This window comes from Bolinopsis microptera, chromosome 13 (genome assembly GCF_026151205.1).
Source record: "Bolinopsis microptera isolate Bmic1 chromosome 13, MBARI_Bmic_1.0, whole genome shotgun sequence".
Classification (NCBI taxonomy): Eukaryota; Metazoa; Ctenophora; class Tentaculata; order Lobata; family Bolinopsidae; genus Bolinopsis; species Bolinopsis microptera.
The window spans coordinates 13313700-13329872 of record NC_087084.1 but is presented as its reverse complement, the minus strand read 5'-3'; the positions used below and the strand labels follow the sequence as shown (position 1 = coordinate 13329872).

General features: G+C 34.6%; 3 protein-coding genes across 4 annotated transcripts in view; 2 read left to right on the top strand and 1 right to left on the bottom strand.

Annotated features, from left to right (window-relative positions):
• Positions 1-15635, top strand: part of LOC134824682 (proteasome activator complex subunit 3-like) — a 54315-nt gene extending 38680 nt beyond the window's left edge. Inside the window, exons 5-9 of the mRNA XM_063836650.1 lie at positions 181-327; positions 1523-1659; positions 8742-8889; positions 9949-10021; positions 15152-15635. Of these exons, the coding sequence (XP_063692720.1) occupies positions 181-327; positions 1523-1659; positions 8742-8889; positions 9949-10021; positions 15152-15165 (519 nt within the window). The 3' untranslated portion in view covers positions 15166-15635. The remainder of the gene's footprint in view (positions 1-180; positions 328-1522; positions 1660-8741; positions 8890-9948; positions 10022-15151) is intronic.
• LOC134824674 (Bardet-Biedl syndrome 7 protein homolog) overlaps positions 1-16173 on the bottom strand; it is a 638888-nt gene that overhangs the window by 131975 nt on the left and 490740 nt on the right. The gene's annotated exons all lie outside the window — the stretch shown is intronic.
• Positions 1-16173, top strand: part of LOC134824684 (uncharacterized) — a 61549-nt gene that overhangs the window by 38700 nt on the left and 6676 nt on the right. The window lies entirely within an intron of this gene.

Here is a 16173-nt window from a genome sequence, read left to right as displayed (position 1 = left end):
TTTAAAGTTTGGAAAGTCTTCTGCCAAATAGCAGTGTAAAGCGATTAATCAATTGAGTTAGGTATTAAGTTATGATCCAAAGATTTAACTGTTAAGATTTTAACTGTCCAAAATAGTGCATAATTTGTTTCAACCTCCTCCTTGGTTTGACAAATATTATAAACAATTTTCTTTTTCCAGAGTGCACAATTTTCATGGGAGTCTATAGAGGAGGTGAGGAAGTGCTCAGTTGTTGACGGGGATATTGCCACCACTAACACTTACCTACAAGACTGCTTTGCTATCCTCAAGCCTCTAATGAGAGAATTCATTGATAACAGTCTTCTGGTAGGTACTTCTGGTAGTAATAATTAATAGTAATTAGTAATTAATTAATTAATTAATTTTATTTTGGCACAATAGCTATGAAAACTGATTACGGAAGGGGGGGGGGGGGCGGGGGGTTACAAATTGTCCAAAAATTGATTACGTAATATGTGAACGACCCCTCAGAGCCATAGAAACATGGTATTTTAGCTTTTTGGGAAATATTCTCAGAGCAGGCAAGTCCTCACCCCTGCTACTTTATTGCTGTAAATGTGGCCGAAACCGAGACTGGTATTTACTATTTATCAGAATAGAGATAAACTGCCATATATAACAAAAAATGTGAGAAATCTAGGGGTTATACTCAGAAATTTCTCGAAACTAAGAGGGAAAATTGGATAAAGATTGAATCAAGTAATCAAGCTTTTATTTTTATTTCTCGAAAACTTGTAGCATAATCTGATTCAGATCTTTAGAGATGGAATGTGAGACATGGGGTGTAACTTACAAGTCAATATCAATTATCAAGGTTCCAAGTCACATTGTGACTTCACGTTTTAGAGATATTTCTCACTGAGAAATGAGAATGTGATCTTAGAACTTAGAATTTTTAATTTTTGAGAAAATTGAAGCATTTTGCCACATTATGAACATAGAAATAGCTCAAGAGACATATGTTAGCCTTGGCCTTGGAAACATAATGTTCGCTTTTTTGGGAAACATTGGAGAGGCAGGCACGGCTATATGGTCGAGTTATGCTTCACCTGCCTTGTCTGCTGACCACGTGATCTGAACCAAGTAACATGGTGTAAAGTGTAAACGCAATTTGCAAATATTGGACTAAGAAAGACACTACAAATTGTATTGTGATGCAATTCAGCTCAATCTGTAATTAAATCACCAAAAGCGTTAAGAGTTAATGAAATAAAGTCAAGTTTCTTGCACAAAACAAGCTTATTAACTAAAAGAGGCCCAGTATATCGAGATATCCGGTATAGAAAGGTGCGACTGTAATAGACTTTAAATAGACTCAGGGATTTCGTATTTCTTACTGGAATGTTTTAAAATTGTAAGTTAAGTTACTGAACCGAGTCTAGTACTGCACAGCCCTAAAATACCATGCATTTCGGAATAATGGAATAACGTGCCACTCATAACTCAATTAATTAATTAACTAATTAATGAATATTTCTAAAGTTACGCAGTATTCACCCAGTTGAGAACCTGGGTGACAATGCTGGTACCAAAGACCGAAGACGGTGATAATCTCGGAGTGCAGCTTCAATACGAGACCGTGAATACTTGTGATGACTGTTCCGTTGACGTGCAGCGACTCTACTATTACATTAATGGGTAAGTTGATATTGTTACGTTAATAGTATTAACGTTAAAATTAATTTCACATAAATTTGGTAGTTATTTAATTTTTTCTTTGGTTTAGAACTTTAGAATAGAATCTTTGGTTTAGAACAGTAATTATAATATGTAATTTATTTTATTAATTATTATAAATATTAGATATAGTGAAAATTATTTTCATTCAGTGAAGTAGAGATGATAAACTAATAACTGTTAAAAATTAAACTTAAAAAATCTTTATTTGAAACTGAATAATGGTGCAAAACTAGTTGTTATGTTTCTTGGGTAAAATTTGTATTGATCCCGTTAGTTGCGACAAGGAAAAGGCTCTTAACAGTTAACAGCCAAGGAATTATTCAACGTAATATTATGGCGGATTTAATTCAATTTGTAAGACCATAATTTTTATAATAATTTTAGTCCCCGCGTGTATATTGACACTAATTAGACCCCTGGCAGCACGCATCCCGTAGCCTCATCGACTCGGTTTAAGCATTTATTACACGCTCCGACTTTAAATATACCCAACGAACATCTACATTTAAATTATTCAAGCGAGGCTTATACTCCAGTAGCAGGGATTAGTTGAGTGTGCACTTCGATGTACAGAGTTTTTTGCTACTGGATATGATTATCATTAGGTCATTGGTAACTCAAATCACCGCGGGCCGCATGTTGTGTCGCTAGTCTCAACCCGGTGGAGCCACGCTCATATTTCATATTAGGCACGTATATGGGAAATGTGTATCTCAGCTTCTGAAGGTCTTAGAGACTCCAACTTGAGCTTAAAATGACCACAATGCACATATTTATATTGGCACTATGAAGGTCATGAAAGCCCAAAATGCTTATTTTTGGAAAGAATTCAGAAAAAACTGATTTTCACTTGGGCGCAAGTAATAATATGGTAACTAATCTATATTATATCTCAAATTCTACATCCGGTACGGCTCTGCACACATGATATCTCTCTCTGCCATGAAACATGGCTAACCTTTCAAACTATGATTTAAAACATAAACCTAAACTAAAACTCAACTGGGCTCGGCTCTCCTATGTCACCAAACTAGACCAATAAGCAATTTTAGCTTAGATAATTATATTTTTCTATATTTGTATAATAAGTTTATTGACGTAGTGGATGGTTGAGGGGGTTTCAAGCACAGGTCACTCTCAAATCCTAAAGATAAGCAGTGGCCTTCGGCACTTGAAACCTCTTCAAACCTCCCCTGATTTATTTATTATTGATATTGTTTGATTGTGCCGTAAAAATAAATATTTGTTTTATTAAATATTTGTTTTATTAAAATAATCTACTCTAGAAGTTAAGTGAAATCGAGTATCTAAGCTGAGATACACATTTCCCATATACGCGCCTAATATGAAATATAGGCGTGGCTCCACAGGGTTGGGACTCAACTACTCCATGTTTGATGTTGCTGGAGCATTAGTTTGGCAATATCAATATTATACATTTCTATATATATAGAATATAGATATATGGACACGTTCATTGAAGTTTGAGGAAATTGGTAAATTTCTAAAACAGCGTTTTTGACGATAGTAGTTTAATTTCAACATATATTAATCTAGCGTGTTCATAAGTTCTGAACATTAGCCACGTGACCCATACTCCCATATACACTGCTCAAAAATTAAATGTATTGCTTTTAGGCACTATTATGTAAAAAATGTCACATTTTTGTGGCATTGTTTACCATAGCTGCCCAATTAGCATTTTTTGGTCTAAAATATAGTAGATTAGGTCAATCTAACAATTATGATACAATGTAGGCCTAAAGGGCAGTGATCGAACGGCTTTAAGGCAACATTTCGTAAACTTTGTCACACTTAGAATATGAGACCTCTTTTCTACTGTGAGGTGTCCTCAAAACCCTTTCAACTCATTATTTGATAGTTCTTCTGCCAATCATAGCCCTAAAATATGTTGTTTTGAAAAGTTAACTAATACATGCACTGCACTTGGCTATTGGGAAATGATGTAAATTCTGTCACATTATATGGAATTTGAAATTCTGGGCGAATTTCCGAAATCATTTATATCTGATTTTGGTTTGGAAGGCGGGAAAACTCTATATGAGGACGATACACGGATACAGTTGATTGACGTATAGGGCAGTTGATGTAAACATCGTCACAAAATGATACGAAATCGTAAATGGACACGTTCATGTTGAAGTTTAAGGACATTGGTAAACCAACAAAAATAGCGTGTTCAGAAGTTCTGGACATTAGCCACGTGACCCATACTTCCATATACACGGCTCAGAAATACAATTTATTGTTTTTAGGCACTATAATGTAAAAAATGTCACATTTTTGTGACTGTGTTAACCATAGCTGCCCAATTAGCATTTTTTGGTTTAAAATACAGTAGATTAGGTCATTCTAACAATTATGATACAACATTTGGCTAAAGGGCAGGGATCGAACGGTTTTAAGGCAATATTTCGTAAACTTTGTCACACTCAGAATACGATACCTCTTTTCTACTGTGAGGTGTTCTCAAAACCCTTTCAACTCATTATTTGATGGTTCTTCTACCAATCATAGCCCTAAAATATGTTGTTTTGAAAAGTTAGCAAATACATGCACTTATTGGGAAATGATGTAAATTCTGTCACATTATAATTGGAATTTAAAATTTTGGGTGAATTGCCGAAATCATTTATATCTGATTTTGGTTTGGAAGGCGGGAAAACTGTATATAAGGACGATGCACGGATAGAGCTGATTCAAGTTAAGGGCAGTTGATGTAAAAATTGTCACAATAATAATAAGGGCAGTTGATATGAAAGAAAATCTATCTAACTAATGCAATGGCTGATGTGACGAAATTTACATTTCTTGACCCTATTTTGAAGAAACATGCCTCGATTAGAATTCAATATTCTTCCAGGAATTATTAGTAGGTTATTATTCAGCAAATCAGAACTCAAGTTTAACAATTCTGAGTTTAATTTTACTAAGTTACCGAAATGTGACGAAATTCACTTTTCCTGCCCCAACAGTATAATTTCAATGTGATGATAAATGGGCATGGGTTTCTATATTTCCTTATATCTGAATTAATCATTTCAAACTATAATTAGGACTGTTGATGTGAAAGAAAGTGTATCTAAATTTTACAATGACGTATGTGACAAAATTTACATTTCTTAACCCTATTTTGAAGAACCATACCCCGATTAGAATTCAATATTCCCCCAGGAATTATCAGTAGGTTATTATTCAGCAGATCATCAGAACTCAAGTTTGACAATTCTGAGTTTAATTATACTAAGTTACCGAAATGTGACGAAATTCACTTATCCTGCCCCAAAAGTATAATTTCAATGTGATGAAAAATGGGCATGGGTTTTTATATTTCCTTTATCTCTGAATTAATCATTTCAAACTATAATTAGGACTGTTGATGTCAAAGAAAATGTATCTAAATTTTACAATGACGTATGTGACGAAATTTACATTTCTTGACCCTATTTTGAAGAACCATACCCCGATTAGAATGCAATATTCTTCCAGGAATTATTGGTAGGTTATTTTTCAGCAAATCAGAACTCAAGTTTAACAATGCTGAGTTTGATATCACTAATTTACCGAAATGTGACGAAATTTACTTTTCCTGCCCCAACAGTATAATTTCAATGTAATGAAAAATGGGCATGGGTTTCTATATTTCCTGTATAAATCCATTCCAACTATAATAAGGGCAGTTGATATGAAAGAAAATCTATCTAACTAATGCAATGGCTGATGTGACGAAATTTACATTTCTTGCCCCTATTTTGAAGAATCATACCTCAAAATTTAGTATATAAGGACATCTTCAACAAGACGTTGTCTCACGTTTTGACTGCCACATGCTCGAATTTTGACTGCCAAACCATGTGATAGTTATTACTTGGCCAATTTTAAACCAATTACCACAAAAATTTGTAGTTTGGTCAACAAGGATACAATAATCACTCATTCATCAACATGAAACAGCTAAATTTGTTATTTGTACACTTTATGAGAAGAATATCACAGGGAAACTTGTTTATGGCTGTGTAAAATCGAATTTACATGATTTGAGAGAGTTATCGTGATAGATGTGACCATCAAACCTTTCTGAAGCATGTGGGTGTTATATGTACCGCGATTAATGGTTAAATATACGAAATATGGTACGATTATCACACATCACTTAGGGTAGGCTATAATGACAACCAGTGAGGACTATTTTGATGCTTTGAATGCTATTCAAGGTGCTTTAGGCTGTAAAATAATGTTGTAATGATTGACATTCAATAAATGACCTGTAAATGATACAAATATCACATTAAATTCAATATTTTTCACGAATCAATGTCAATAATGTGTGAATGTTGTTTTTGAAGATCAATTCATCCAATATTATTAAACATAGTCAATAAGTAATAGGCATTTCATTAAATAAGCACTTTTCAGATACAAATATCACTTGATTAAAAAAAATTTAAAAAAATAAAAAATTATTTAAATTGAAATTGTGATATTGATTGGGAACCAGCTTTGTTTACTGGTTAATGTTTACTCAAGAATTTATACATACAATAATATATACAATAATTATATACCTAAATCCGCTAATAAGATTTCATTAATTATTGAATACAGGCGCTGCTTAGATAAATGCAATGCCTAGCAACCAACTCTTGCACTAAAAATTAGCTTTAAAACAGTCTGAAGACTATCCAGTCCTGTATAGAAAGTTATAAGCCTAGTAGGCACCCGCTTAGCACTAACTAATACTTCACTCACACCGAAAAACAAGCATTATCACACATGTACTGATAAGTACACTCAATTGCGACTACAGCTGAATATCTGTCCCTCCTTAATGTAAAACTTTTTGTCCGGCTCCGCTAAAGCTTTAGCTCTCATGCTGGCAATCAGCTCCTTTCGGGCTTCCCGCTGCTCCAGTGATCTGTCAGGGCTCAAAAACACAGTCTTAAACTTGGCTGATTGTCGCAATTTCCGAGCGTTTGCTAAGATTTGATGTACGATCAAGGAGCTGGTCAGGCAGACTTTCACTGGGCGAGTACAGGTAGAAGTTTTCTTCTTGCCGAGTCGCTCTACTTCCACCTTCGGTTTCTGCCCTATTTCCTCTAAAACCTCGCCGATTCTTACCTCTAACTCTTCCTGCTCCTCCTCCGGCAAACCGAAAACAAGAAGATTTCGACTACGGTCCTCTTCTGCGACTACGGTCTTCACAACATTTTTTGGTTCCTAGATGTGCTGTGTAAGATGTTCAGGGAGTAATAATGTTTATTGTACATGTATCAAAAAGAATCTCGTTCTATAGACCCATATTGATACATTTATCACGAATGTTACACTTGTAAAATTTGGTTCACAAAAAATGTGATATTTGTATCCTTCAAGTGGTTGGAACAATTTTTCATCCTTGTATCCATACTGAGTTACCATTTTTGTAGGTGTGAATGAAGTTTCATCTTTATTAATGAATTATGTACCCTTCAAACAGCCACCCAGAGAACTGGACCCGAAAAATAGCCATATTTCGTTGTTTTAAAATACAATGTGATAATTGTAGTACATCTAACGGGAGGTTGATTTTTGTATCATAATTTTCACTAATTATGTTTGGAATTGCCTCTGGTACAGTTTGAGTTCAAAGAAACAGAAAAAAGAGGTCAAGGGGATTTAATAATCACATCATAAAATGGACAATTTTGAAACGAAAATGTGTGATATTTGTATCATAATGAGCCTAAATAACGATTTCCTTTTGTACACTGCTTCCTTAGGAGACAGGCATCATGTTACGAAATTTTCATAAAAAACTGATAACATTCGGTCTCTCCAGACCCATTTGTATCATTATCACATCTCAGAAAATGTGATATTTGTATCATTGGACTTTAACGTGGTCTAGCTCTGTCAAGTTATGTGATAGCATGATTTTGATTTCATAGTCATAAAGCTATGAAGATTCTGCAACCAATCAATCGAGTCTATCATAGCCAATAGACTATATAAGACTCTAAAAATCAATTTATAAAAAGTCAAAACGTGAGACAACGTCTTGTTGAAGGTGTCCATAATGTTACTTTATCACCATCACTATGTCGATAAATTAATTATTTTGCCAACACGGAGCAAATAAAGTTATAATATTTTTTGTGTGACGAAATTTACAAATTTTTACCCTGTTCAGGTGTTGAAATTTATCCAATGTTAACATATCACTGCCATATAATAATTTATATGACCGGCGTATGGTTGAAATATTGTTAATTGATCCATAGTACGTAATATAGGGTGTTTAGGTTGGTATACTAATATTTACTCAATTTCACACATGTTGAGATATCATACAAATTTATGTGACTAAATTTACCTATTTCTGCCTTCTGTATTTGTATTTGCCAGATAACAATGAAATATGTGAACAATTCCAAACACATTCAGCTCACAAAATAATGCTAGACTATTCGGCATTACTTGTCAGGATGTCATAAACATCCCTCTTATAAATGTCTTAAATGTGTGACGGAGTTTACATGGTGCTACCATTTAAGGAAAAAAGTCGCTAAATATGTAGATAATAGTCATATACAGCTATTCTATGAATTGGAAATTCGAAAATTTGGTCAAACACGGCAACAAGGGGTCCATATAAACTCCGTCACGGTTTTATAGTGTGACAAAGTTTACAACTCACTGCCGGCCGCATTTAAGCGATATCTTATCGTCTGATAAAGATATCGTTATGCGACAAAGTTTATCTAGAGGATGAAACGATTATCTTAGGGTTAGAGGGTTTATATAGTTTCATAGTGTGACACATTTTACATCATCGTGCCATTCAGTAGGGTCACTAATATTTACCAATATCCTCAAACTTCAATGAACGTGTCCATATAGGTTCTACAGTATAACCGATATATCGGTTCAGACATCATGCCAGAATATCATAATGCTATCTCCTACTGAATTATCGATTAAGTAGGAGATATCCTCGGAATAATATCAACATTATTTAACGATCTCTAAACTTTGTCCAGGTACTACGTGGAGAGAGCGAGGCTGTTATCAAAGTTTGAAAAGTACGGAAGTAAAGCTCACGCCTGTGTACGGACGAGTATAGAAGAGTACGACGAAGCAACCTTCATCAAGTTCAGCCTCTCAATCTCACAGCTATATTATTTCTACGTTAGTATTTAATGTTACTTTTATTTAATTAAATGTTACTATTATTTATTTATTTAAATATTAATCTATTAATCTTATTCGAGCTTTTCGTTAATATTTAAAACGAGTCCTTCATATTTTGGAGCTTGGGTGTGGAGGTTCTAAAAATCTTAAATTAGGGGGGGGGGGGGGGGGGGTGTTTCCAAATGATTACGCTAGTGTAATTTTGACACAATAGCTATGTGTAAAATTTATTACGGAGTGGGAAGGGGGGGGGGTTACAAATCTACAAATTGTCCAAAAATTGATTACGTAATATGTGAACGACCCCTATACAACTTACAAGGGACTGGATTAGTTCCCGAGAAAAATAAATAGTTTAGAAATAGTCTCATATTAAGTTACAGGACTGAAATATGAAACATTGCCCATGATATAAGGGTCATACATCCGGATGCCGATGGCACTGTCGTGGCACTATGTCGGAACTGTCGCGGCACTCTCGTGGCTCTGTTGCGACACTGTGGCCACGAGAGTGCCGCGAAACTGCCATCGGGATCCGGATGTACGACCGTTATAAGACCCATTGCAATGTACGTGTTTATAACATCATACGCCGAGAATCTACCTATACAGTATACGTGATATTGTCATGAAAAATGTCAGATAAAATTAAATATTTGAACATTGATCATGTTCATAAGTCTACATCGAAGCGTTAAATTATACTAGCAGGAACCCGTCTAACCCTAAAGTGGTGTCAAGACTCAAGAGACTAAAATAATTAATATCTATTTAATTCGCGTTTTTGACACCACTTGGGGGTCCAAATTTTGGGTACTAAAATTCTTATTCCTTGGCCAATATTTTATTTTTTTATGCTGATTTGAAGGCCATAAAGGCATTTGACCCAGTCAAAAAAGTTTCAGTTGTATATCTTTTACGGTTTTTGCGGAAAGTCGCGTTAAAGTTGATGCCGTGGTGTCAGTAAAATGGCACGGATCCATCCATATATATCGTCTCGCTTTATATATAGTAAGATGTTAATTGAATAATTTATTAACTTTAATCGTATTTCAGTTGTCCATGTACGATAAGATTATGAAAAACATCGACAAAATCAAAAAGCCTCGCAACGACTCCCACGAATTATGTTTGTATTAATTCACATTGTTAACTGGTTTCTGTGCCCAAATATGATTAATTATGGCGATGATCGTCATTCCTTTGTGCCCTAGCGTTAACTTTTGTCGTTCAAGAGTCAATGTTATTTAATTGAAATTGTTGGCTCACAATATGTCCCAGGGCAAACTAATATTTTGACCTCAGCACAAGGATTCATACAATGTCACCTTAAATCAAATTAGATAATTAGATTAGATAAATGATAATTAGATTATTAGATAATTAGATTAGATTGTTAGATTAGATAATTATACCAATTATAATTAGCGATGTAAATGATCATAATCATTTAATAGCGATTGATTATAATTATAATTAACGATTAATCACTTATTTTATGTTTGTCGTCAATATTTTATCACTTTATTCTTACGTTTTTATGTTTCTAAGCAATTTTTTACGATAATTTTAAAACTCGTTTATAATCTCTTCAACTCCCCTTCTCGTTTATGTTTGTTCAAATAAACATGGCGATAATTGTTATGTTGTTGGGAATATTTTTGACTCGAGATGATAATATACAGTATAAATTATAATAAAATACAGTCTAAATTATAATATTATGATGTTACAGCATTGGTACTGGCAACTCATTTCAAGTCACAATTTTTGTTTTCCTCTACAAAAACGATAGTATTGCTATTAGTTACTCATGATTATCCTCTATAGTTAGCATCTATCTTCTTTTATTACACCAGAGAGGGAAACATAAATTTGGACTTCCCAGTCCCCACATTTTTATAAAAATGTCGACACATCATATTATTATTTTCTACTAACACGATGAAAATGTTGTCTGTGTGTTAACAGATCGTGATGAGAGATAATATATTATGACAAATTTCCAGGGGCATTCTAATTTAAATGGAATGTAAAGTGCAAAAATATGACAAAATTCTCAAGATTATTTGTGCACAGTATGACCTCAAACTCTCAAAGGCCATAGATCATTTTTCCTCAGAAATTTTTATTGCATTATGTACGACCTTCTAGACTTTTCTCCCAAGTATCACTTACATAAACAATAATTTAAATTGCATAAAATGGCATAAAATTGAGACTTTTTCTATGGAGAAAATGGAAAAAACTCTTGGGTAATTCTCCATTTTATGCCATTGGCTCCTTATCTAATCCTTATCTAATCCGGCTCCTATAGTAAGTCAGTTTGAAAGGTGCTTGGCCGGATATCATAACAATGATTTCGGCTCATCATGATCAGGGTATCATGAAACGTAGAGAAAAGTTTTTTCTAGGGAAACAAGTCAGAAAGGGGGGGGGGGTCAGGCCATGATTACGTAATATTGCTGTCAGGAGGGGGTAAAAATTGCTACAATATTGATTACGTAATATTTATTGCATTATGTACGACCTTCTAGACTTTTCTCCCAAGTATTACTTAATAAAAAAGTTTTGCTTTCGAGTATACTCTTAAAATATTCGATGAGTCACTCAGTGATTGAGTCATTATTCCGTCACATTGCGGAAAAGGAGGTGACATTTTTGGCTGGATTCCAGGGAAATGTAACGCTGTTTAAAATTATGTTTTCTTTTAAAATGTTTGGATGAAATAAAATAAAATCAGCCGTCAACGTTAAAAAATAATGAAATAAGGCCTTAGGGTGATGTTCAGGGTTGCACGAAAGTGTTTATGGTCCGACACTCTTGCATAATCTGTAGACTGCAACATTGTAAGATTTGGACAAGTCATTAATCAATAAACATTATTTTTATTGAATTAATTATAGTACCTACCCTCGGATAAAATCATAAATTAAGAATCAATAGTTCCCACAGTCAGACAACGAATGAGTTTAAAAATTCCAACAAAATCTTTATAACATCATTGGTAAAACATTTTCGGACATCTTCAGTACCTAATAAAGATAAGGGTTAATACTCCAATTATATCAGAAAATTATAAATTGAACTAAAGGATGATAGCTGTAAAAAGAAGCCAAACTCTCAAAAATGGAATGGGAAGCACTCGGGTATGGGGGGTTGTGAGGCCCCAACTAGTCGGAAAAATATACTAGTCCCTGCATTAAGGGTGAAATAATTTAAGGACCATTGTCAAAAGTTTTATTTTCAAATAAAAGTGGCATACCAAAAGGATCACATGAATTAATACCATATGGTTTCAAAGTTCTGAGTTTTTGTATAAGTAGATGTTCGTTAACTTCTAAATTACTAGGACTAGAATTCTTTAGGATAAAAACATTATAAGAAGCATCAAAATCAGGTCTATTGGAAAGGTTATGTGAGTCTATAAGGTGAGCTGCTAAACTATAGGTGTCACTATCATCAGATAAAAAATCATCACTAAGTTTTAAGGAAGGGTCTTTCAATAATTTATAATAGTTAGCTCTATGTTCGGTTACTCTTTCATGCAAAGTCCTAATGGTACGTCCAACATAGCAGAAAGGAGATGGACATAATTTACAAATGAATATATAGACTATGTTGTAGCTAGAACAGGTCCCTGGAGCTTGTCTTATCTTGACTCCATTAATACAATAACACTTTTCACTTCCTATCATTGCACAACACTTACAATTTCTTTGATGGCAAGGTTCTGTTATTGTTATAGTGTTATTCTCTGCGTGCAATTGTGGGTTGAGGAGTCTTCTCCGCAAAGATGCACCTGATCGTTTAACATAACTGAATAGTCTTTTGCCGGTGTTTCTATCCTTGTTGGTAGTCTCCGTTGTACTTGTCGTGTCGGTGTTAGAGGTAGACGACAAACTCGGAGAAGTCTCTATGGTGGACTCAAACTTTTCAATTACGTCTATCAGTGCCGCGTCACCTCCGAAGGTGGAGATAACACGTATTGTGTTATCAGGGGACACAGGGAGCATTATAGAACTGTTCGAGGTATCCCTGCAGGTGGGGAGCCTGCGTTCGAATGTTTTCACCTTCGAAGAGATGTTGTTGATCATCTTTGTCGGGTAGTTTGAGTTCGAAAAGCACTCTTTCAGCTCGTCGATTCTTAGGGCTAACCTATCATTGTCATTGATGATACGGCGGAGACGGAGACATTGGGAATAGATGATGCTGCTGTAGACATGGTTAGGATGGGTGGATCCAAAGTATAGATAAGACCTAGAATCAGTTTCCTTTACATACAGGTCAGTCTGGAGGTTTCCATCGACGTCAAATGTAAATTGTATGTCGAGGAAACAAGTAAATCCTCCAGGGTCTTCGATGCTGAACTCATCTATATTAAGATATAAAATCATAAATTACTTGGCTGAATTTAGTATTGTTGGTCGGATGAGATCACCGCGGCCGCCATGTATATTTATCTAAGTAAGGGCCACACAAAAATCATATGAAACATCAGATATAATAAAACAAATATTTAATAAAACAATTGTTTTAGTATTGGATTGCCACGTTAAAGTCAATGTTGGTCCTCAATGCTGTGCGAGTAGCTCCGTGCTCTCATAAACACTGAAGTAACTCCAAACAATAGAGAATTGTATGAACTATAGTATATGAAATATTTAGTACTCAATTTCCATCTTTGAAAGTACATAAAGACAGCGAGGCTTGTAGACTATGAAACAGTTTGTTTAACTTTTTGTTCCTCCCTTGAGCTTTTCTTGTGCCTAAACTCTTTGAAACAAATTGATAAATACGTCACAGTATCTCGATACAGCCTTTATCTTAATGTATTAATGTTTTGTAGCTCGATAGAGAACAATTTTCTGCAGGGCCTAGAAGATATGTCCATAAATTTCCACAGAAGTACGGACGTAGGTCGTACAGGCCAGTTGCGTAACGAAGGGCCCCACTGACACCGCTGTGCAGGGGGGGGGGGGCCAAATCGTCGTTTGAATGTGGGACAATCTCGAATAACTTAACTACGGTACTAGCAAAACTGCGCGTTTTGCTCTAGAAACACACTTCTAAAATCATCTAATTTGTTCAATTTTAGGGAGGGGCGTCTAAAGGGGAGGAGGGCCAACAGGGGGGTGCTTTTTCAGCGAGGGGGGCCAACAGGCAACGTAACACCACTGGTACAGACAGTCCTTATCAAAGCCCAGAACCGTTGCTTTGTTTAATTCATAACTTTATGTGTTAACAGTGTTAATTTATCTTTTTTTTCATTATCATTCCTAACTCTAACAGGAACTAAAATTTTAAAATTTTAACTCAAAAAGTTTAAAAATTTTAAACGATTAAAATTTGTTTACTGATAACTTAGACCTTTACTTTTAACCCTTTTGGTAGATTATTTTCACTTCCACCAAGAAGCTCTACAAATCTAGGGTTGCCTGTGCAACACGATATTATATTTATTTAGCAAGTTGCCAAAATGTAGTGAAACGCCCGTACTGTTCCTACAGGAACGGAATTTGTCAGGTATGAAATTGCATTTGAGTCCTGTACCGCAGTGTGACGCGTTATCTTATGTGGGAGGATGCACGTTTTAGGTCCTTATCGCTTAATTTGAGCATATTTTGAACATCATACTTGATACTTAGAAGGTTTGCCGCTGAAACTCACGGGTTCTATATTATTTATTTGAGATAAGCCTGAAACCATTGATTACGTAAGAAGTACCTAATCTGAAGAGTATAGTAACTGTTATAAAGTACAAATATTGTAATAAAACGGAAATTATTATTTCCAGTAATCTTATAATATGATAATACATGTATGTTAATAAAATAACCACTTCACGGGGGGAGACGATAGGTATTTAATTTAGAACAGTAACATTATATGGTATGTAACATCCTGATGGTTTTATGGAAATGGAAATTCGAAATAATTTAGTATTTTGCAAACAATTCTATACGTTTCACGGTTAATTGATTTCATGAATCGTGATGTGCGTTACATCATCTTCCGGTGAATAAGCATCTAAGTTTGGTATGCAATGATCGACTATGTAAAAGATGGAATGTTTTGCCATAAATATAAAAGGACAAAGCCATCGATCTATGTAATAAAATCGAACTTCCATCAAATGAGCAATATGTACAATTTTGCTGTCTAAATTCTCACGCGTCAAGAAAACCTGCCCCTGGAAACTTAATCTTTTGTTGATTAAAATTTTTGCACAGTTATTGAAATAGTTCCTCTTTTTCAGATTTTACCTGGTAGGGCCTCGAGATCATATTTTTGGACAAGAACTGTTTCAGCATTGGGTATTTGCATGTTCTTCCTTTCATGTTAACCTTTTATTTAGTTTTAAAGGACTTTTACTTAAAATTTTACTCAAAATCTTGGTCAGAAGATATTCCCAAGACTGTTGTCTTGTGCCGTACCATAAGTACATTATAGAACTATAATGTGCTTATGGTACTATAATCCTATAACCTTGTATGATTTATAGTTTTATACCTGTAGTATCGTGATTTATTTTTGTAGGTGACAGTTGTGTATTTTGATTATGATTTTTTAAATGTTTAAAAATAGGTTTTATTAGGTATGCGAACAGTCTTGCAGTGAATGATTTTAATGGTTTTATCGTTTCATATGTAATCAATTTTACCTTGATTTGTATTGTACGGTGTAAAATGTAAATGAGCTGTAATTTTAAAAGATTTGTCGTTTTTTTACCACATTTGCCATGCTCACGCTTTTATTGTTTTTCTGGTAAGTACTAAGTTATCAGTATAGAGTAGAGATGTCCTTCAATAGGATTCCATCCTTCAACAAAGATGGAATGGGGAATCTCCGAATCTGGCTATAATAATTCTCCTTCGACGGAACGCGCGAATCAATTTAGACACTTTAGTTACAAAAGGGCTCTTGTTTTCGCGCGCACTGCGCGATTTTATTTATTTGTTGTTATATGGCACCGCTTTTCATGCACTGGTCTTAATTTGAAAACAACCTTGTGTAGGTTACTTACTAGATTTTGATAACCAAGTTATATAACTGTTAAAGATTACCACAATTTAGTATTTACCGCTCCCTGAAAAACGATACTGTTCATTTTTGGTGAACTGATTAAATATCTGACGCACCGGAAAGTTATCATCTTTGATCTGCCACTAGGTAATACGATTCAGGTACTTTTCATCAGGTCATCTTAATCAGTAGAATGGTTGAACCACCGTTAAATAAAACTAGAGAGTCCTCTTTATGTCTGGGCCATGGGGACAA